The sequence below is a fragment of the Ammodytes marinus genome (assembly GCF_949987685.1).
Source record: "Ammodytes marinus genome assembly, chromosome: 5".
NCBI classification, from domain to species: domain Eukaryota; kingdom Metazoa; phylum Chordata; class Actinopteri; order Uranoscopiformes; family Ammodytidae; genus Ammodytes; species Ammodytes marinus.
The window spans coordinates 15606922-15631315 of record NC_137234.1 but is presented as its reverse complement, the minus strand read 5'-3'; the positions used below and the strand labels follow the sequence as shown (position 1 = coordinate 15631315).

Here is a 24394-nt window from a genome sequence, read left to right as displayed (position 1 = left end):
TTGGTGTTATCATCTTCTTTCACTAGAGGGCGCCATTCACCAAGCTAGCTCATCTTTTTGGCTGCAGACAATGCAAGTGGTTTTGAGATGGTCATTCAACTTTCAGGTTTTTGCATTGTGTAGGTCAGTCACTCAAAAGAAAAATAGCGACTTGAAGTTTAGCAATTGCCTGAAATTTTCTTTCCTACACCCAACCGAACTCCATCTTAAGTGAGATCACTGAACTACATTTTCAGTCAATGGTATGGTCTTATTTCCAATGATGGCCTTGCATGCAATATTTGCAGAAAGATGTGCATTACATTGTAACAGGCTAAGGACTAACATGACACAGTGTTAAGTTTATCATTGTTACAATAATGTTTGGTCAATGCTTTGTCTCCGCAGAATGCTGGTGTGGAAAGTAAAAGCACAGCTGGCGCCTTGTTGGAGAAGGCGGAGAAGAGCCCCACCAAAGCCAGGCAGCCGCGCAAAGCGGACCTGCGAGCACGCTACTGGGCTTTCCTCTTCGACAACCTGCGTCGAGCTGTGGACGAAATCTACGTCACCTGTGAATCAGATCAGAGCGTCGTAGAATGCAGGGTTAGTCTACTGTGGGGAGAGATGGGAGGGGGTGAGGGGAAAAAGGTAGAAATTAAAAATTAGAATTTTCAGGATCAGTGGGTACGTGGTCTGAACTGACCTGACAGGAAATCCTCTTTTGAGGAGACATGCCCTGCGTTCCAAATCGCATACTCTTTCTTTTTTCTATTCTACATACTACATCTGATCATAAAAAGAATAGTTAGGTTGCAGTAGGCATACAGTTGGGAGATACGTTTACTTATTTATTTCATCATAACATTGTGCCTTGGTCTTGCCTCTTGCTTTTATATCCGTCACATCCCCGTTTGTTTTCATATGGAGGCTCCGTCGATGTGACATCACTCTCGATGCACACTGGATTGTGGGTCAGAAACGCCCAAATAGGATGCTGTTTTCAACACAAAAAATCTTGGCAGGATGTAGTAGATATCCGGGTTTTTCTAACCATACTAAATCTGGTCGCAAGAATCAGGACATCCTAAATATTTTTTCTAACATACTAAATAGTAGATAGTATGGGTATTGGAACGCAGGGTGAGAGTCTGTTAGGACTTGTGAACACTAGAGGGAGACATTGCTATTATAATAAAATGTCTTCCTCAGCTCACATTCCTCCTGAGTTCTGCTTTATGTCAGAGAGGGCTCTCTGAAGGCTCACTGCTGAGAGAATTATCACAGGACTTCCCTTGGGGCCTGGCTGACTGGACTGAATATTGATGACGGACTGTAAACAATATTTTACATGCACTTGTGTTTGTCGTCAAACATTTGCTGAACGTTGGCTTCTTGTTCATAAAATGAACAGCATTTTTTTTTTAAATTCTTTGTTTTGTGGATGCTTAGGTTTTATTTTGGTTTTTAGACTTGGGTTTGGTATTGTTATGTTGCTCCAGGGTATACTGGTCTCATACCGCTGGTCCGGTGTTTTTTATTGATTCTTCTGCCATGCTGCATTATGCTGAGCATGGTTCTGGTGACATCTGCGGTCAGTACCGTAGCCCAGTTCCCCTGTGGTGTATTGGGCTGGCTGTCGCTCCCTGAGGTGTGATCATAATGTTGTCAGTCGGTCTGTGTCAGACATCTTGTCTTGTAGGTGTTTTTTCCCCCTTCACACCACTGTATCTCTCCATACCCTAATGCCGTCTAATGGCCATGAAGCCGGTTGCTGTACATAATCCCCGCCCCCATCCCACCCAGCTTAGGCTTAATGGACACTAATAGATGATGGAGTCATCTGGAAGGGAAGCAGAGTGCTCTGATATCCCTCAGCCACAAACCTCCAGTGTAGCTGTGGGCAATCTGCATTGTGCACTCACACAAATAGCTGACACTCTTCCTCCTAATAAGTTATGTCAGGAAGTGATGACCAATTCTCTGATTACTGTAATTGTTAGTGTACATTTTGCAGAAGAAGAACCTCACTGCTTACCTAAAATAATGTTTTCCCACTTAGGGAATTGTTCTCCCAGCAAAATGATTAATATATGCGTATTATTAATGCCCTCACCTCTTTAACCCACAGGCCTAATTAGTTCCCATCATCTATTCCTTTGTCCCAACTCTGATTTATTACACTTAGCACTAGGGATGGGGATCGAAATCCGGTTCTATCAATGACCCGGTTCCACTTTTTTCAAAACCCGAAAATCAATAACGTTTGGGCTTATCGATACCACTATCGAGTCTCGTAGTTTTTTTTCTCCTGTAGGTCCTGTAACGCAATTGTGTGTCCCTCGAGTCGCGTCACGGCATTTAAATCAAATCAAACCAATCACTGCTGCGTGTCCGCCAATGTTTATGAATTAAATGCAAACAGGTATTAAAAGTAAAACAAGTGAAGTCTGGCAGTTAACTTCGCTCGCGAGGATGGCTGAACGGGCGAAAAGGTCTATGGTTTGGCTTTATTTTACCAAGCTCGAAGATAAAGCAGAAGCGAAATGCAATTTATGTTGCAAAATCATTTATTGTAAAGGGGGGAACACAACCTCAATGGCCAAGCACATCAGCATTGTGCATCAAATAAAGGCCAAATGCAGTACCTTCGACTGTCTCTGGATTGAAAAGACTCTGTCTCCTCCTCCTGCTGCTGCCGCCACACCACAAATGGGCCCGTCTTCATCATCCACAAAGTACCAGCGGTAAACACACACACACAGACTGTGTAGCTTGTTGTCCCGTCAGTTAAAAATAGTAATCCAATTGTGAAATCCGTGTTGTAATCGGCAGCATACAAGCTAGTTAGCTTAAAAAGTAAACAACGTTTTCAGACGTGCTGCGTGATGATGTGTTCAGGATGGCTGAGTAAAACGACTATTAGGTTATCATGATGCATTCAAGTGTAACGTAAAGGAATGGGAAATTGAGTTTTTGGTGAGAAACATGAGTAATACAGTTGTATAGTGCTCTCATAATTTTAAAATATACAATTAAACTACTGATGCCAATATTTATTAAAAATTTAATTTAATTTAAAATACAATTATTTATTTCCTAAATATTTTTCTAATCACTAAAACATGATGAAAAGTGACAGTAGACAATACATTAACCAACAAGTGCGAACATTTATATATTTTTTTCATAGATAGTATACACTTGATTTTTTAAAACCAAAAATAATATTTTTTTCAAAATATATAATAATAATAGAAAAGTATTGATAGTGGTATCGATAAGGCGTATCGATAAAGGTATCGATATCAATAAATATTAACGATCCCCATCCCTACTTAGCACCTGGCCCAGGGAAAAAAGGTACCTATCATACATTTGTACTGAATTTTTTTTTTTTATGTATATCATTTTTAAAGTGAACTGAAGGCTATCCTGGTCTAAAACAATTTGACTGTGAATTATCTACTTGAGGTTTCTCAAACCCAGGCTATACCTGCTCATTCTTGTTTCTGTCCATGGATCACAGGCTTTTACTGGCCATCCTAGTTTATGGAAAAGGCTGTGGAAGGTTAAACATTTTGTCATTCCTCATGAAACGATATGTGAGGGTTGTATTTAGGTAAGTAAGGCCTGTTAACATGCTGAAAGCCACTTTACGGTGCTGTCCCTCACTGTTGGTTTATTTGTCAGAGGAGGAGCAAAGCTCTCTCTGTCTTGGCCTTCATTACCAAATGAACAGCAGGCCACGGCGGTGGTCTGTCCCTGTTAACCAGCTCTAATCAGCAGACCTGCTGCTGGACACATCTTTCACTGGCCTGACTTGTCTATTAACTAAAAGCACTGTGAAGCTTTACTCTCAATTACCACTCCCTTCATGCTCCCCATCAATCAGTCGTGTTCGTTTCATTAGAGCTCTGGGGAAACGCTCCACAAAGGCCCACCACCTCCTGGACGACCAACACTGTGACTGTCAGCCAGTCCAAGTGCAGATAATACACATTTGCTAATAGGAATTTGCCTTTTCTGTTTTCCCTCAAACTGTTACAATCAGGTGTTTGTCTTTGCACATGAACATGTGTGGGCCAGCTCCTGCTCGTCTGAAACACTCACTCTTGATCTACCAACCGTCCTTCTGTCAGTTTTTAAACCCTCTTGAATGGCAGGCTTAAGCTCTCAACAAGCATTTTAAATGCTAGTTATTGGGTTTAGGCAGATTTTATTTTTATTTATTTTTTTAAATAGTTTTTTATAACTGTTCCCAGAAATGGTCACAAGCCATGAATAGAAAGTACAACCAAAAAAATCAAATAAATAATAACTACAAAAGCTCAACATTGAGGTCAAATTTGGCTTTTATTAGATCAATTAAATATAATACTTTTTATGCAACCGATATCAGTGACACGCGTGCATCAGATTTTACTTATACATTTATTTTTCAAACCTACTATTCTATTGCTTTCAGGAGGTGTTGATGATGTTGGACAACTACGTGCGGGACTTCAAAGCTCTCATAGACTGGATCCAGCTTCAGGAGAAGTTGGAGAAGACAGATGCCCAGAATAGGTGATCTTCCATTCACTTTTTTTCTTTTCTTACCCCTTTATTTTATTGCTCACCTTCATTCACTCTGTATTTTCAATTGCTCCCTGTCCCCCGAGGGTGAAAGCAGAAGTGCCTCCTGCCTTTGTCTGGTCCCTGGCTTTGAGTCACAAACAGAGCGGATCAATAGCCTTGGCTTGAATTCAAAAAGATCCATGAGTTTATTGGCTTCTCTTTAACACAGTGACCACTGCAACCGTAAATTGACTACGAAATGAAATTCTCAGTGCTGCCTCCCAATTTGTTCAATTAAAGCTTACTGTTAATCAATAAGACAACCCGAAACTTTTTACATGCGCCATTTATCGCATAAATTGCTGCAAGTGTGTCTGCCATTTAACTGATGTGTCTTAACGTGTGAGCCAAGTCTACAAGTGTTCATCAACTATGAAGTGTGTTGTGTGTGAGTTGGGTTATGTTCACCACTTTCACTCTGTCCAGGCCTACGTCTTTAGCCTGGGAGGTGCGTAAGATGTCTCCCGGACGTCACGTGATGCCGAACACCTCTGCCGACAGAATGGTTCCTTCTCCCGGTGCACGTCGCACCCTCAACTTTGGGTACGCGCCGTCATACTGTCATTATCACTAGTCGTGTTTTAAGGCCTGTATGCTGCACCAAACCCCACCCTCCCCCCAACACCATTAGGCATTTGATTTCATTTTAAAGATCAACACAACATTTTATTTCATTAAAATTCTATCATACGGCTTCCTGTTATCAACCAATCAATATTTCAAATGATGCACTATGCCTGTTTTTAACAGTGTTAGAAAATGCAGACGGTGTTATCTTGCAATGGAGCCATTGATTTCTGATGGATAGATGGATGAAGCATTTGTTTAATGCAATTTGTCTGAGTCTCTCACTCTTTGGCCACAGAATCAGTTGAAGGTGTAGATGAAAGTGTCAGTTAAAGACTGCTGAAGCATCCGTTCAATATGTGCACTGCTCCGTAATCGGATGCTGCAGGAAATGGATATTGATCATGACAGAGGCCTATTGTCCAATACCGTGCCTTGCTATCTCAAGAGTGGAGAGTGATGGGGTGTTGGATATGCACTGTACTCAAGAATGCTCAAACGTCTTAATATAGGGGGGCACCATAGAAATAACATGTAGTGGGAGAATATCATTTGAAAAAAAACCTAAACTGCCGACAGTTCACTGTACAGGTGTACATTTTGTTTTTTTGTTTTCTTCTCATGCATGATGTGTATGTATGTGTGTCTTTATTCAGTGGTCCTCAAACTACACTGGCTGCAGCCCGCCTCTCCCACACAGGCCCAAGCTGGGCAGACCGAGTGAAGTGCACTCAATCCGTCCCTAGCTCCAGTCACACAACCACATTCCCGCTGGAAAAACTGGGTAAGAAATGTACTCCCACACAGACCCAGATTTTAATTTGAGACAACACACACACACACACACACACACACACACACACACACACACACACACACACACACACACACACACTCACACTCCTTCGTCTCTCTTTTGACTGACACAGTTACCTCATGTGCTCTTCAGGTAAAAAAGATGCTGAGGGCTGGGAGACGGTCCAGCGAGGACGTACTGCCAAACCTCGCTCTGCCGTCATAGTTGCCAAGGTCGCTCCCGTCGTTGCTCATGTCGCTCCAGAACAGGACAGCGCCAAGTGTGACCAGCAGCCACACCTGCTGCCACTAGGGGAGGGGCAACAGGTCCCTTCTCTGTGTCTCCCGGACAACAACAACGCAACCCGGGCAGACACCGAGCAGAAAGACCCCGCGGAGGCCAAACCCCTGGAGAAAGTTGGAAGTCCAGAGAAGGGGCACATGCTGGAGGTACTGTGAGGGTTTAGTACCTTTTTTGTAAACGTCTCTCTCCCTGAGCAGTACTCCCCCCCGCCCCCCCCTGCATATAAATTATTCACGAGGGGGAAGAGTAACACTAGACCGTTTTATCAGCCACATTTGTTTTTGTTTTGGGCTCCATGTTATTCATAGACACACCGTCCAGACAAGGCATATCAACTTTGAGAGGCGATTGATTGTTCACTGACATTTCAGAGGACTTGAAATAAACACGATGCCCAAAAAGACACACTTGGTAAGAGTGTGTCACAGCCATTGGTTTCATTTACAAAATATATGAATCCCTATTCCCAATCAATCGACTTATTTTGGTGATAATTGGATGTCGTAGAGCATGTCAGTACCAGCTTTCCTGCATGATTTGTGTTTTTTAGCTAGGTGTTGATTGTGTGTGTGTGTTTTTTGTTTTGTTTTGTTATTGCTCTCATAAATTGCTCGGATTATTGCATGCCTTTTTTAATGGAGTTTGCGTGTGTTTGTGTGTGTGTGTGACTGTCGGTGCAGCCCCCAGCAGAGTGCAGTGTGCAAGACTCGCAAGGGCAGTGTGTCGACGCACCCTGCCAAAAAGACGCGCCTCCCCCCATAGCAGCTCCTTCCATTGCCCCTTCCATAGACCCAGAGCCCACCACCCCATCCCCGGCCCCAGCCCCAGCCTCACCACCACCAGCAACAGACATGACCTTATCAGTCCCGGTCCTCCCCGCTCTGGCCCTCCCCGCATCCCCAGAGCTTCCCCAGACGGATGGGCTGCGCGCTGAGCCGGTTGTTGGGGCCTTGGGGGACAGTGAGGGGGCTGAGGGGGGCGCGTCGCAGCAGGGCATGGCCACATCTGCTCCAGGACAGGCCGAGACTCCCATGGCAGCGGTGAAACTGGAGAGTGTGCTGGACCCCACAGAGCTTTCTACTGTGAGTGCTGAGAGATGGAGGAGCAGAGGGGAGGGGGTGGGTGGGGTAGCCAGGGATCCCTAAGGGTCCTTCACCGCCTAAACAAAAGTCAATCTTAAGAAAAAAACCTCCAGACTGTGTAGGAAAGACACCGCATAGTTCTGTGTGTTCAGTTGTTATCGCCCCCCGTTCGCTGTGAAGAATAGCTGTGAGTAGATTACTTTTGTTCCTCGCAGGGGTGTTGTCCAAAACTAATCTCTCAACTTGTTTAAAGTTCTTTTCGACCACTTTTTAAATATTATTTTTGCAAAAGGAAAATAATGCTGCTGAACCTGGACTGGAGTTTCCAGTTTATATCTTTTAAATCTTTTTCTATAAATTCTATGGTTTATATCCAACCCAGCATCAGATCTTAGGCCAACATTGTCTGCCTACAGTAGGTGTTGTCACTATTATTAAACATCGTGGAATGTGTACACAAAGCTCCATACATTGAATCAACAATGACTACAGCTCCAAAGTAGGAGAACGTCAGATGCGTCAGGTTGCAAATAAAGAGGTGGAAAAATGTCAACTAAGAGCTATTTGGCCTCAAATCTAACACCAGTCGAAACTTGTGTGGTTAAGATTAAGTCTCTGAACCCTTCCCATACATACGTCATGTAACTCACGTTCTGCTCTGGTGTAGACATTCCCTGCTTATTGCCATGTAATGAAAATATAGATATTCCCAAAACACTTAAAAAGTCGAAGTTATCAGTTTACTAGAGCAAAAGCATCAGTGGCCTCCTTCCACCATCTCTTAATCCTCACAGTATATGTGCCCTGCATGTCTCTTGAATGCTTCCTCACTTGTGATTCTTGTGATGATTGTGTGGTACAAACTGTGATTGGGTGATATGGTGTTCCCTTTCAGTCAAATCAGACCAACTATGCAGAAGCTTCAAATGTTTTATTACAGCTGCTGAACACTGACAACTTCTCATTGATTTAGAATCAATGGCCACATTCCTCTGTTTGAAAATCTGTCAGTGATGAAAATATAATAATTGTCTGCTCTATATTGGTAGTTCTGCTGCACTGATGTAAACATAATTTACATCTGTTCTGCTAAAGTGCATCAGTGAGCCATGACTGTGATAGTGAACTAACATGCACCATACACAACACAGTGAAACTGAATCAGCCTAATGGAATTATTCAGCTATCATTCCTTTGACTGTTCAATTCAATTTCATTTAGTTTTTTTTTTTTTTCTAACCATGACTGGTCAAAATGATATGTGCCATGTGTTCAGCCCCAGTCCATTGCAGAGGTGCTGGCCAAGAAGGAGGAGCTGGCCGACCGTCTGGAGAAGGCCAACGAGGAGGCCATCGCCAGTGCCATCGCAGAGGAAGAGCAGCTGAACAGAGAGATTCAGGCTGAGAACAACGAACTGGAGACCGTCAACGAAAGTGACTTCCCAGTAAGATAAATCACACTAATTTTATACCCTAAATGTTGGACGCCTTTCGTTTGCAAGTCTAAGGCTGCATGCCAATACCTATACTTTCTGCTATTTAGTATGGTAGAAAAAAAGATTTAGGATGTCCCAATTCTTGTGGTCAGATTTAGCATGCTTAAAAATTCCCGGATGGGATGTCAACTTCGTCCGGCCGGGATTTTTAGTGTTCAAATCACCATGCTCTTTGGGCGATTCTGACCCACAATCCAGTGACATCACATCGATGGAGCCTCCGTATGAAAACTACCGGGAATGCGACGGATATGAAAGCAGGAGGCATGATCAAGGCGCAATGTTATGATGAAATAATTTAAAGTATGTCCCAATTGTATGCCTACTGCATGCTAACTAGGTCATTTTTATGGTCGGATGTAGTATGTAGAATAGAAAAAAGAAAGAGTGTGCAATTTGGAACGCAGGGTTCGTTTGGATTTAGGTGATTTCTTTTACTCTAATTCATGTTGATTAATACAAAACACAAATCTTTACCACAGACTGGCATTGGCAATGGAGGTTGCGGAGTGAATATTGATTGGACTGACGTGCTGGCAGATTATGAAGGTATGGAGGTCATCATCTAAAGGGAAAAACTGAACTCCCATTCATTGTAATAGCAAACACTACACTAGGGGTCTGTTTATTTATTTTTTCTTCCCTGTAGCTCGTGAGCCGTGGCGTCAGAGTACCTCATGGGGGGATATTGTAGAAGAGGAACCTGCTCGGCCTCCTGGACATGGGATCCACATGCATGAGAAATTGTCCTCACCCTCGCGCAAAAGGTGCAAAACATTTTCTTTACACAGCTTAGCACTTGTTGCCTTTCTTAACTTCACGCTTTTATTTCTGACACACATTGAAAGTATCTTTTTGACAAGGATTTAACCCGTTGAGCCTGAGAGTCACAGGCCCACTTACTGAGTCTGACCTCTCTTTCTCTTTTTTTTGAAGTTACCACCCACAACATCCAAAACAGGCCCCAGTGCCTATCACAGCATATGTCTGCCTCACACATTGTTGATAAGGGGGCTAACCGAATGAGATGAATGATTTGTTTCCATGTTTTTGACAGAACCATTGCCGAGTCGAAGAAGAAACATGAGGAGAAACAGCTGAAGGCGCAGCAGCTGAGGGACAAACTCCGTGATGAAAAGACGCTCAAACTGCAGAAGCTCATGGAGAGGGTGAGTAAGCCGTGCCAATTTGACGGAAAGTACCCTAAGGAAACTCCATGCAAGCTAAGCCCGGCCTGGCTCCATGACGAGAGGTTTTGTCAGCACACCGTCCGATAGAATCACTAAATATTATAACCCCCTCCTGTCGCATCCAGGCCAGCTGGCCGCAGACAGTCGTGAGAGAGACCCCTGGCCAAAATCAACAGCCTTTCATGAAGTTTGTTTTTGTTCCCCAGGCCATGGCAAGTTGATGGACTCCTAGAATAAATCAGGATTAACCACATAAATACATGAAGTGGTGTATATTCATTCACATTAATCCCCACGGGGGCACAATGGAGAGGATAGAAACCGATAGATAAAAAATCTATTGTCTGTGCTTTCCCAAAGAGAGTACATTCTTCGGTTTTATTTATTTTTGTCCCCCACTCACTCCTGCTTCTCATTCTTTTACTTTTCGCAGGAGAATGAGGTGAGCAAATGGAAGGAGGAGTTGTTGGAGCAGCGTCGGAGGATGATGGAGGAAAAGCTGTTACATGCAGAGTTTAAACGTGAGCTGCAGCTCCAGGCCATTGTGAAGAAGGCCCAAGAAGAAGAAGCCAAGGTAGAGGAAAAGATTCCCTGAAAAGCACTCACCATAATCATGTGACAGCCAAGGAATTTTCTAACTTGAGCAGGATATTTGCAGTTTTCTTTTTTTTTCTTCTTCAAGTGTTCCATTACATTCATAAATACACAATGTCCCTAAAAAAACGAGCACTGCGGTTTGGGTATGTGTCAGATCGGCTGACACATACCCAAAATAATGTTCCTTTTTATAAAAACAATGAGTAGGTTACAATATTTAGGCTGGATAGAGCCAAATGTTTATTTTCATATTATATACCCTGTTTGTGTTTTTATATATTCTCATTCCTAAGTATATGTGTCTGCTCAGGTGAATGAAATTGCATTCATCAACACTCTTGAAGCCCAGAACAAGAGGCACGATGCCCTGGCCAAGCTCAACGAGTACGAGCAGCGCCTGAACGAGCTGCAGGAAGACCGACAGAAGAGGCAGGAGGAGAAGCAGGCCAGAGATGAGGCTGTGCAGGTGCTGCAAAAACAACACAGAAAAAACAATGCTCATTTCACATTTTATCCTTGTAATTTTCACATGAAGGGGCTTCTTCAATCTCTTGTACTCCCTCCTGTAGGAGCGTAAAAGGGTCCTGGAAGCAGAGCGGCAGGCCCGGGTGGAGGAGCTGCTCATACGCAGGAAGGAGCAGGAGGCTCGCATCGAACAGCAGAAGCAGGACAAGGAGAAAGCTAGAGAAGACGCAGCGCGGGAACGGGCAAGGTGTGCAGTCCAAAGACCAGGGTTCCCACGTTCATGACATTTAAAAAACAATTTTCCAGTCCTGGAAGGTGTTGGGAATTAACTGAATGTGTTGGAAAAGTTTTTAATTTACACACATTTCTGCCAGAGTTCAAAAAACATATTCATAAAAATCCCAAAACATGTCTTACGTTGCGCAACATACTTCCTTTATTGACTATTGTTTAAAATTTAGTACTGTGCTTCACCGGTGTTATTGTTTAAAACTTCCCGTGATACACATTGGGGTTGAAGCTAGTTGGACCTTTTTCTGTAAGAGTGAGCAAGTTTACCAAACTAACAGTTAGCAGTTTGCTTATCCACCAGAATGTTGACTGTTTAATACTTTCTGACTTTTGAAAGACAAATATAACACATGGCTCAAGAGAGACGCAGATTTATTGAGCAATAGCAATGTGGAAAAAGCATGTCTACTCTAAGCTACCTAAAAGGGTTATGGAACTTGGGTAACATGTCATGGAAAAGTTTTGAAAATGAATCGGTAGAAATGTATGGGAACCCTGAAAATCCCTTTAGCGTCTAAACATATGAAGACACCAATCCTAATTTAATTCCAATAGTAACTTTAAACAATGTTAGACTTGTATGTATATTTTAAATGTGTGGTTGTCTCACGCTGCTTTTTTCACTGTCCTATCTGTAGAGACCGAGAGGAGCGCCTGGCTGCTCTTAGCGCTGCTCAACAGGAGGCCATGGAGGAGCTGCAGAAGAAAATCCAGATGAAGGTAAGCTTATACCATACCGCCTTGCGTCTCCATCGGACACCGCTACAGGAGTGGTGGTTTCCCATATGACCCCTGGTTTCCGGTTTCTCCCTTTAGCACGACGAGAGCAGCCGTAGACATATGGAGCAGATCGAGCAGAGGAAAGAGAAGGCTGCCGAGCTCAGCAGCGGGCGACACGCAAACACAGACTACGCCCCCAAACTCACGCCGTACGAGCGCAAGAAACAATGCTCCCTGTGCGGCGTTATGGTATGTACAGTTTAATTCCAGCAGCCTCAAGGCTTATTGAGTTATAATGTTGTTCACTGGAGACCCGAAGTTATATACACCACGTTGAATACAAAATAATAACTTCCATGGCGTCAATTATTGCAGAGAGATGGGAGGCTAAAAAGTCCTTGTTGTTATCAAGCCAAATTTTTTTTTTGTCAGAATCAATGAATATGTCCTCACGATCCGCTACCTGTCCATACTGTTTACATACCAGTTTTTACAGAGCCTAGGCTGTGTATTAACACTAAAAATGTGGTCAGCGCACATGCTGTTCGAACAGGTAGCGGTCAAGATCGTGAGGAGGTATTCACTGATTTTGACAAAGTTATTTATTCAACAAGCGTTCTCCAGAATCGCTGACTCTACCTTTTTAATTAGCTATTGTCCTGAGCTAATATGTGTGTGTCGGCTTGATGAATAAGTCACTGATTCTGCAGCAGAACAGCTCTGGGCAACTCCCGCATGTTTTTTTGGCAGGCTATATAAACATAAAAATGCTGATAGGAAGGTGATTCAGAGGATTTTTGGGAGAGGGCACATTTGAATGAGGATTTAACTGCATTGATTAAACATGGGCTCTTAAGCAGAGATTTATGGCTCGCCGTGGTTATGCTTTTGCAAGTGTCGGGGCAACAAATCCACAAGCGGACACATTTATCTCCGACGGAGCAGCTAGCACGGCAACAAGGGTGGGACACCTTGAGTCTTCAAACCAGCATCGGACAGAGGAGGGGAGGGGGTGAAAGAGGGGAATCTTGTTAAATGTTAAAATGACCTTGGCCAGCGTGTGACACCAGAGATCATGCATTGGTCAGCAGCAAGCACTTAATTTAATGACGCTAAACACAAACCATTCTAATTGTGCTTCTTTCCCGAGATGGGTGAACAATGTTACTAAACCTGCTTCTAATTATGGCCATTTCTCATAAACGCCCAGAAGTCCAACATTGTCACCCAAATCTTATTCGCCAATACTTGACTGAATTGCAAAACTATTTGTTGGGCTTTTTTTCAAATATTGACCTTTTTCTTTTTTTAAGCATTTAAAAAAAGAAGAGTTATTATGTTAAGTGGTTTCTCTGGCTAGGTTATGTTGCTGTAGGCTCAATTAGTATCATTCTAAAAAAAAAAAGTATAAAAGGATAATACAATGAAACACAACCCTAAAGGCATCCTAACGGTACAGCCAAGTTAGACGAAATTTGGCACATGTAACAAATCGCATTTCCTTTTTTCTAAAGGTCTTTGCTTTTTAAACTGAGGTTCAGGAGAAGGCAGGTCATGTCCTATTGAAAAGTCAGTGCGGTGTATCCGTTTCACCAGCGTCCCTTGGGGCTCCGTTGACCCTTCCCTGCCTCTGTCTCCTTTGTGTCCGCAGCAGTGACCTCTGACCACTGTGTTTGCGTTTGTAGATCACCTCGGAGGTGCACCTGTTCAGCCACACCAAGGGAAAGAGGCACCAGCAGGCCGTGCGAGACAGTAGCAGCATCCAAGGACGGGAGCTCTCTGACGAGGAAGTGGTGCGTATCAATCCCACCCCCCCCGCCCCACCTCACACCCTGCCAGGAACAAACACCATCTCTTCCTGTCAAAGAATACTACCCCAACTGATGCTCGTTTCATGTAAACGGACAAAACAGAAACCGTGGTTCCCTTTTTTTATGACACGCTCATTATTATTGTTTATGCATTCCCTTATATACTGCCGTGGCTCCGTTGCTGGCTTTGTGCGATTACAAATGGGCCTTGAAATGTACACAGTTAGGGTTCAGCGCTTCAGTGGAAAGGGGTGACATCACCCCCTTGTCTCCGGGCTGTTTTTGTCATGAAGCGCTTTTCCGTGGGAGGGTTGGTTCGTTAATGCAAGGTAACCTCTCAGTCTGGAATATGAGATTGGCTTTCCAGCAGTGCTCATTGTGAGGCTGACAACTGTTGGTGCTATACGCGCCACCTTTGGCCCCGGCAGCTCCTTCATTCAAAGCTTTCTTCAGTGGGGAATAATTGATAACCCCCCTTCTTCCTTTTACCCTCAATCATTTCCTTTCCAAAAGCAGGTCATTTTTTCTGTTTGACAGTATGATAAACAAGGCAATGGAGAGAAGCACTTCACCAATATAGCACTATAAACAGTTCATATATGAGCAGTGCCTCATATACATTTGCAATACATCTCCTTCTGTGTGACATAGTTTGAGCGATAACTGTGATGTCGAGGCTTTACTGTTTTCCCACTTGCATATTGTCTTTTTGTCAATACCAATCAGTCAAAGTTTTAGTTGCTTAACTCCAAGTCATTCATGTCCTATTCTGCATCTGGCTATAGCTAAGTGTTGTACTTGACAGTTTGTTTTAAGTCTGTTATTATTTGACCTGGCTATTATCCATGGTCGTATCTCTAATTGATAATATTTAGATGCCTTCTATGTTAAAACTAATCAAGCTGTGTCCAGTGGATCTATGCCTGGAGACTTTGTTTAGATGAGATCTATGTGGCCCCCTTGTTATTTATATCACAGCTCATTTTGGTGGCCACTTTTCCATTCATACCACTGCCTACTTTTTTCCCAGGCTGTAGCTCAATAAGTCTTCCTGCAATAAAGTATTTTTAAAATTGTAATTAAAATAAAATGAAGATGGTTGGTCCAACCATGCAGAGGTCACTCCATAATTTCTCAGCCTAGCTTGTGGGCGGCAAATGGCCCTGTGCCTTCATATTTTGACTCATTCTGAAAGACTCGAAAGATCGATTTAGATCGAGAACTTGAGATTGCAATCACGCTCTTTAATCACAATCTATCCTGGTTTAATATGATGCAGGGAAGATCTAAGGGCGCACTCACACTTGGCCGGGTTGATCCGTGCCATGCATAAGCGCAATTGTCAACCTTTCCCCCTCCCCTGCTGGCCAGGCCCGGCCTGCACTCGCACTGCTTTAAAAGATCCGTGCTTAGGCACGATTGCAGCTTGCCAAAATCTCACCACGTCTTAATACGCTCAAATTTGTATCTGATTGTTTATGAATATTTTCATCTGGCAAAATTTGCAGCAAACATTCCAAATACACATTACACATCAGAGCAATGTGAACCCTTCTGCACATTTAAAAAAAAATCCACAGTACCCTTGGACGTATTGGGTCGCGGGCAACAGTCTTATATAAATTGACGTCAGGACACCCGTCTATACATGTGCTCGTGCTGGTATATCAGCATCCCTACCGTAACAAAGAACACCTCTTCAAACCCTGCCAGCGCCAAGGAAGTGTACCTTGCTTGAGCATGGTATGAAGCACTCGCACTGTTTAAAAGACCTTAACCCATTGATGCCTGATGCTGCGCGACAGACAGGAGATACATGTTGCGTTGCGCAGCATCAGGCATCAATGAGTTAAGTGTCAATTGTGCTTTGGCACACATTTGGTACAAATGCCTAGTTTGAGTGAGTCTGAAGACGCTCTGACTTTATTTATTGATCGCCTTCGCACACGGCAGCTCAAACATGTGGTTGCTTCTCTGAGGAAAGACGGTTCTTCTGCTCTGCTTGTCTCTGGCATGGCCAGTAGAGGGATTACCAGGCTGCACAGGGAGTTAGCGCTGACTTCCCAAAGGCACTGAATTGTCCTAATGGTCTTAGTTAAAGCCACACTGATAGCCACAAATGGAGAACCTTGATGAAATATCCAGACTGCCAGCTGAAGGGCAGCCTTTCCCTTCCACCAAACACTGTTTTGAAATTTGACATTCATGTAGTTGAAAGCTGAATAGTGAATAGTTTTTTCAGTTTTTTCTTTTGTCTTTTGTGTCATTTGTGTCATTTGTCCTCTGCTGAATAGTCACTCGTAGGGTGCAGTTCAATACAAAAATGACATGTAAACCACTGTGGTGATGGTAATAATATTCAGTGTAGTATCATATCTTAGCAGCCAATGTGAAAATACATGCAGCTGTCGGCAAATGGAAATCCTACCTCAAGGCCATTGTTTGTGACAAAAGAGGCAGTGGATGAACATGCCTCCATAGAATGTGTATTTGCTGTGGCCACCTCTTGGATCTGTTATAGGTCTGTTTGTGTCAGGGATGTTTACAGCTGTATCGCGTTACTCCCACCAGAAGCAATCTGTGGTATTGTGTGATAGCAGTGCCCTTAGGCCAGCCCGCTTTGTTACAATGGTTCAGTGGTAGACACCTGTCTGTCATCAAGTCTGATTGTCTAGTCTAGAAGTCTACACACGACTCCCATTCAGACTAGCCTCCTAGCAACAGGAATCATTATATATTTATTTGCCAAAGGATCATACTCTTTTGTGTGTCAGCAGCATTATACTCTATTTGACAGCTTAATATTTCAGCTACCCTTTTTATGTTACCAGTGTGATTTTGCAAAGATGTTTTGGATGCGTTACTGAAACGATTCCATTAAGTGAGTGGCCGAGCGCACTGGATAGCCTCTCAGAGAGATTACTGAACAGCTGCCTCCCAAGTGAGGGACAGCTACGGTCATGAGTCATGACTGTCCTGTAGTATCACGGAGTGGAGGGCAGAGGTGTGCGCATACAAATAGACACGCACGCACACACATACAAATAGACACACACACACACACACACTCACGCACACACGCACACACACACACACACACACACACACACACACACACACACACACACACACACACACACACACACACACACACACACACACACACACACACACACACACACAACTTCTAGGAAGCATGATATTCCCACTCACAGTGCCCTTTTTTCATTTCCAAATTTAAAATACTCCCCTTTTTTCCTATTTTACCCCTCTTACCTTTAGGCTCTAAAAATGTCTAAAATTATTTGTTATATATGCAGGCGAGTTATTAACCTATCCCTAAATGATCAACATTAAAGTGCCAGATTTTTTATTTTTTTATGTATTATTAATTAGTTGAGTAGTTTAATTTAACACCCAAAACCACTGTGGTAATTTATTTAGTTTAAAAAGGTAATGGTCAATGGATTGAAGGCACTTTTAGACACCTTTTTTTCCACCAACCCTAAGTCAAACCCCCTATTCAAGCAGCAGGTGCTATCTGCGCTGACAGTGAAAACACATTTGTAACCAAAGGGTACTGCATCCCAAACACAGGTTAACTGGACTGCTGAATGGAAAACCCTTTATCTGTGAGGCCATCCTATCCTCTTGCTCTTGGGTGCTGGATGACAGCATAATTGAGTAATTGGTTTCTTGCACATGCATCATGTTGTTTAAATTGGGTTACATTTCCCTGTCTCCTGCTGGAAATATCACATTCATCTGACAGGGCCAGACAGGAGGCAACACCTCTAGCCCTTTAGTATGTGCATGGGCGAGTGGCTTCAAAAGAATGTAGAGTATTGAAGGTAATAATAGGATACAATGGTGTGATTAAAAGTTGTGCTGTAGATCTGCATGTTGAAGTACTCAAAATAACAGCTTTTACAAAATCATATTGTTTATACAATATCAAATAATTTGATTAGTACTGATGCGAGATGATTACTGTCTTCTTGTAAGTAAAATTTTAATTCTGCAGAGTAACCTGGAACTGTTCGGTAAATGTAGTCAATTGGGTACTTATTTCATTTCCGCTACTGATTTATGGGCTTGATTTGACACCAAAAAATGAATCTCTTGTAAGTGATAGTACAGCAATTTGCCAGGGATGTCTTTGATGTATCGTTTTTGTCCACTCCAGGAGCATCTTTCCTTAAAGAAGTACATCGTGGATATTGTGACGGACAGCTCTGTATCTTCTGAGAATGTGAAGAATGGAGAAGAGAGGCAGAAGGCACGGAAGAAGGCAAAGAAGCTCCGTGCCAGGATGAACTCCAGGTAATACATTTATTCTAGTCTTATGAGTCTGCCTTTCTCTCCGTTTCTCTCCCTCTCTCCATTCCTCTCGGAGGCACAGAGGACAAGACTTTTTTTTTTTTTTTATAAGTGACAAGGAGATGGAAAGCAAATGTTATGTGCATCCTGCCTGTCCACAAGGTAACACTGATGAGCTTAATTTATGACCACTTTCTGTGATTGGGCAGCAAAACTTAAATCGATCGCTCGGGCGCCGGCTTTCACCTGTAAAGAGCTTTCCTCCAAATTGATGCCATGGCTTTGCCAAATCAGAAGCCTTCCTCTGTGTACAGGATGTATGTTAAAGTATGTATGAGCCATGCCTATTTTTTTTTCTTCTACTGAGCTATTGATTTTTTGTAAATGAGGTATCAAAGAAAATCAATAGTAATCAACAAATTGGAGGCAGAGCTGCTGTGTGTCAGAACCCAGACCTGATCTCAATCAATTTTTACTGGCAGTCTCAGCGGGGAGAGGCGTGGAAAGAGACACGATGTTGACAATACTTACTGTAAGATGTTATTGATGCAGATTATTATACCACTACAAGCAGGAAGACACATCTGTCATATCTGAGATGTACACTCAAAAGACGGGATCATTTAGAATTACCGATATAAAACAAGATATGGTCTCTATCAACCTCAGTCATTGGCTGAGGAATTCCTTACACAATTTAAATATGTTTATTGTAGACAAGTTCAGAAGCCTATGAATAAGGAAGTCACATTTTTCATATTTTGATAAGCAAAATAAATAGTGTGGCTCATCTGTGAATCACAGGGTTGTTGGTTCAATACCTTGTGCCTAACTGTCCTTGAGCAAGTCATTGTACCTCAAATTGCCCCAAGCTGTGTGTTTGTGTGTGTGTGTGTGTCAATATAAATTGTTAATCCTTTTGTTTATGATTTTTCAGTCATTTTGAATGCTAAAGTAAGTTACCCGCTCCATTGCATTTAAGTTTAAGTCTTTATTTGTCAATTACACACTCGCAAGGCAAGTCAAACACGGTAATAGAAATGTTGTTTTTGCTATCCCCTCCTACACGCAGACAGAAGGGTCTCATTGCGCTGTGCCCCTGGAGCAGTTTTGGGGTTAAGTGCCTTGCTCAAGGACACAATGGTAGTACCAGCTGCCTTAATGTTACAAATAACATCCTCCTGTCCGGTGCTGGGGATCGAACCAGCGACCTCATGGCTGCTAGTCGGCCCCCTTACCTCTAGGACATCCTACCACCCGTTACCATACATGGTACAATACACGCTAAACTTAATAAATATATTTGTCAGCACTAAGAACAGTATCTCCTTCTGTGTTCTCCTCCAGCTCACCAATGTTCGTAGTTATAGAATATGTTTCATTGTTTGTTGGCTACTGGAATAATTGTAGTCTGAAAAAATAGAATAATAATAATAGATGTGTGTTTTTGAAAGATCTATAAATGGATTCAAATTATGACATTCATATTTTATATGTAATAACTTTGCTTAAATTCTCTTTAACATCAATTATCAATAAATGTATATCATTTGCTAAAACACTATTTCTGTTCACCTGTAATCATTTAGGTCTTTTAATTGCATTGTGTTATCCATTGAGCAGAGGGATGAGAAACAAATTACAAACAGGTGTGGAGTCTGCGAGCAGCCCTTTCTAGACGACCTTTCTTGAACATCTCTTAGACTTTTTTACCATTCTTTGAATAGTTTACCAATTGAAATCTGGCTATGTGGTGAAACACATAAACCTCTCATATCAAAAAGGAGTAAATGACCATCTGTGAGTGTAGGCAGACTTTTTCTTCCTTTTTCTTTTCCTTTTCCTTTCCCTTTTCTTTTTCTTTCTCTTTTTTCTTCTTTTATGTAGGCAGACTTAATGATCCATATAGAGCATCCAACCCCCTTATCATGATTGACCTGTGGATTTGACCTGTGGATATGACCCTAGGTGAGATTTCTAAAAAGAGAAGTTATTGTTGCTGCTTAACAAGAAAAAGTGCATTATTATTCTCAGTGCTGCTGTTTTGGGCTTTGTACTGAGAAAGTGACAACATGATCCGTCTCTGTTCACCGTCACTCCTGCACCAGCCCTGCTGGGACTAGCACTCAAAGGCAGCAGGCTTTCAGAGGTCATAAATAACAAAGCGCCCCAGTAAACATAAAGGTGAGACGCTTCACCGCGGGGTGGAAATGAACCGTTTTATTGGAACACCGTATGGTGTTCGTAAAACGTGAGTGGTTCTCACTAGACTTTTCACCAAGACAACATGCAACCCTGCTCTGTCGTAAAGCAGTGAGCACACATTTAAAAGCACTTTTTGGTTTGTTTTTTTGCGGATTGGCTAACCTCTAATAATAAGCGTTTTGGGAAGAACAAATATGCTAGTACAATCTCGTGTAAGTAGCCTGTCGGTTACTATCAGTGTGACTTCTCAACTTGGAAACCACAGTCTCGGCTTATGCTCTGGTACAAGGTCCTTGCCTGTAGCGGGCTGTTTGTGTTTTTGCTTTCGCAAAGCAGGGAACAGAGTGGCCAGTGTGGTGTTGTGTGTGCCGACCTCAGATGGTGTGTGTGTGTGTGTGTGTGTGTGTGTGTGTGTGTGTGTGTGTGTGTGTGTGTGTGTGTGTGTGTGTGTGTGTGTGTGTGTGTGTGTGTGTGTGTGTGTGTGTGTGTGTGTGTGTGTGTGTGTGTGTGTGTGTGTGTGTGTGTGTGTGTGTGTGTGTGTGTGTGTGTGTGTGTGTGTGTAAACAAAGACACTCCTGTATGGAATACAGTAAGAGTTGGTAGGCATGGCCCTAACTAATTTTACCCAGACTGCTGGCTTAGATTTAGGTAGAAAACGGTCTGCTGCTAAATGAACGTACATCCTCAATAATGCACGTACAAGTTAAATGGATTTTAAGTACATTGAGTTATTGAAGTATTATTCTAGGGTTTCTTTAGGTTCTGCTCTGCTTTATGCCATTGAACTGATGCCTTGCCTATTTTCTATGTCCATAGGTTGTGTACCATATAGTCATGGTTTAAATGTGTTTTTGTGGCATTGGAAAAGCGTGCTGCTGTAAAAGAAATAGGGCTTATGCCTATAGTCGTACACTATAGATGTGTGCTTTCAATTGTTGCTGATCACTGATATTTATTGCCAGAATTTCCGCTTCTGACAATAAAGAATTAGTCTGCGATTGCTACCTGGTTAGGTATAAAGCTGTCGGAGATTAATATTGTAACATCGTTAATGACAAACATAGTAGTTCAGGCCCTTCTGAAAGCAAGTCTGATAGTTATTTGTCTTACTCAGAGAAAACAGAATTACTATCTATAATTAACACTAAGTAGTGCTAGTGGCACAATTGTTACCAATACCTAGTAACCAACTTGGTATATTAACTTTGATATCTAATGCAGAAAAGGTGTACCGGTACTCTCTTTTTTTTCTTTTTTTTTCTTTCTTTTTTTTCTGATGGTTATATGGTTGATCTTCTAGATTACTTGTTTAAATTATACCTTAATATTAGGGCTGTCAAACAATTACAATTGTTATCAGATTAATCACAGAAATCTAAATGACAGAAGGTTGGTATATACTTTTAACATTTTTTTTTTTAATTCATGGCAAATCCAAATGATGGTTTTAATACTGAAAATAAATTAAAATCAAACTAAAACATACCATACCATAATTCAATTTGGCTGTCTCTTTGCTATGCCTCTGAGCAAATACAGTCAAGTGCGAAAGTTTGTGAACCCCTTGAACATTTTGGAATTTTATTTATTTTTACCATTAATAATTCATTTTTATCAATGCCAGTATTTTTTATATGAAATAACACATGTTTGTTTATCAATTCAACATTTTTCTTTTCCAGAAATCAATTGTTAAAACAGATAAAACAAATTATTTGACGAATGTTGTATGTGCAAAAGTTTGTGAACCCTGAGCTGCATTGCTTAAATCGAGCACGTTGACACAATCAGGTGGGCCAAATTGGTTGATGAAATAGACCAATGTAATGAGAGATCTTTAGGAAAGAAATTGGGTGGCACTAGATAAAACAGAGATAAAACCAGGTCAGTTTAGGCTCACCAAAGTGAACCCATACAGGTCAGACATGCTAAAAGGGAAACAAATCTCAGAGGATCTCAGGAATAGAGTTGTGATGTTGCACATTTGTCTGAGGACAGTTATAAATTCATAAAAAAAAAATTGAGCTCAATCGGTCCACCGTGAGGCAAATCATCTACAAATGGAGAGCTTTAAGAGTGACTTAACATCTGCCTAGAAGTGGACTTCCTTCAAAAATATCCTCAAGCGCCACAAGAAAAGTGATTTTTCAGGTAAAAGCCAACCCAAACATTACATCTGGAGATTTGCAGACAATTTGAAACCACCATTATTCACTTGGGAGAAGGTTCTCTAGGTGGTAGGCAAAATTGCGTTTTTGCCCAAACATGGCGGTTTTGGTTATGACCAAACAGTTCAATTTTGGACTAATCTGTCCACAGAATAAGACTTCAGGTATCTCCAGGTGCTCTCTGGCAAAGTTGTGACAAGCAGTTTTGTTCTTTTTTGAGAGCAGAGGCTTCTTCAGCAACCATCCCATGAAAGCCATGTTGACTGAGTTTTCTTCTTATTGTGGAACCATGCACATCTGTCCCAGATGCTGCACGAGAGGTCTGCAAATCACTAGATGTAATGTTTGGGTTGGCTTTTAACTGAAAAATCACTTATCTTGTGGCGCTTGTGGATATTTTTGAAGGAAGTCCACTTCTAGGCAGATGTTCAGTCACTCTTAAAGCTCTCCATTTGTAGATGATTTTCCTCACGGTGGACCGATGGAGCTCAAACTTTTTTTTAAATAATTTATAGCTGTCCCCAGACAAATGTGCAGCATCACAACTCTATTCCTGAGATCCTCAGAGATTTGTTTCCCTTTTAGCATGTCTGACCTGTATGGGTTCACTTTGGTGAGCCTAAACTGACCTGGTTTTATCTCTGTTTTATCTAGTGCCACCCAATTTCTTTCCTAAAGATCTCTCATTACATTGGTCTATTTCATCAACCAATTTGGCCCACCTGATTGTGTCAACCTGCTCGATTTAAGCAATGCAGCTCAGGGTTCACAAACTTTTGCACATACAACATTCGTCAAATAATTTGTTTTATCTGTTTTAACAATTGATTTCTGGAAAAGAAAAATGTTGAATTGATAAACAAACATGTGTTATTTCATATAAAAAATACTGGCATTGATAAAAATGAATTATTAATGGTAAAAATAAATAAAATTCCAAAATGTTCAAGGGGTTCACAAACTTTCGCACTTGACTGTATATACTGTAGAATGTATTTCTTTTGTGTTCTACACCAGAAGCAATTAATAAATGTGTGTGTTTCATCCAAATAATCCAATCACTTCTGGTCAGGTTTTGCATTCCTGCATACAACTTGATTGCAGTGTGTGTGTCTGTGTGGGAAATCAGCCCACGTTCTGGGGGACTGTTAATTTGTGCCGGAAAGCCAACATTATGTTGATGTCACTTATTCACACTATTATATCACACACACCTCTGAATACTGCAGACGTTTGTTTCCTCCCTTGCTCCGAACAAAGCAGACAAGGATGCTCCTCCTGTTGCTTCCGACAGCAACTGCCGCCCGTGAAACATGTGTAGCAGGTAAAAACATAACGTGCTGCTACGTGCCGCACGCTTTCATGCCCAGAGCTGATCCTAGGTCAGCCATAACGTTAGAGCAACTATAATGCCGAGCGGGTGGGATATATGGGGCAGGGTCATTCTGCAAATGTGTTAATTGCGTTAAAAAATGTATGCATTAATTCCACAAATGAATCATCCTGCGTTGACTCGTTAATTTTGATAGCCCTACTTAATATTAATTTAAAATATAATTGCCAAACTGGATAGTATTTGATAAGAAAAGGCTGCATTTCTATAGTCTTAATTCAAATTTTTTTGAAACAGTTAGCATCTACACAGATAGTAAGTAAACAATTAAAAACATAAAAACATATTATTGTTTACACTATTATCTTTCTGACTGCTAGAATATATGTCTAGTTTTAGCCATTTTGAAGGTTTTTATTTATTTATTTTTGATATGTCAATGTCCTGGTCTAGCT

The 24394-nt window shown here is 41.8% G+C and overlaps 1 protein-coding gene across 2 annotated transcripts in view; it reads left to right on the top strand.

Moving 5' to 3' along the window:
* The window catches only part of scaper (S-phase cyclin A-associated protein in the ER), a 66452-nt gene that overhangs the window by 7216 nt on the left and 34842 nt on the right, over positions 1–24394 (top strand). For both annotated transcript variants that reach the window (XM_080027083.1, XM_080027084.1), the window contains exons 4-20: positions 388–582; positions 4445–4545; positions 5023–5139; positions 5820–5947; positions 6113–6408; positions 6943–7344; positions 8621–8788; positions 9322–9388; positions 9489–9606; positions 9897–10008; positions 10463–10603; positions 10937–11092; positions 11196–11338; positions 12021–12102; positions 12199–12351; positions 13788–13895; positions 18100–18236. In XM_080027083.1, the coding sequence (XP_079883209.1) occupies positions 388–582; positions 4445–4545; positions 5023–5139; positions 5820–5947; positions 6113–6408; positions 6943–7344; positions 8621–8788; positions 9322–9388; positions 9489–9606; positions 9897–10008; positions 10463–10603; positions 10937–11092; positions 11196–11338; positions 12021–12102; positions 12199–12351; positions 13788–13895; positions 18100–18236 (2624 nt within the window). The remainder of the gene's footprint in view (positions 1–387; positions 583–4444; positions 4546–5022; positions 5140–5819; positions 5948–6112; positions 6409–6942; positions 7345–8620; positions 8789–9321; positions 9389–9488; positions 9607–9896; positions 10009–10462; positions 10604–10936; positions 11093–11195; positions 11339–12020; positions 12103–12198; positions 12352–13787; positions 13896–18099; positions 18237–24394) is intronic.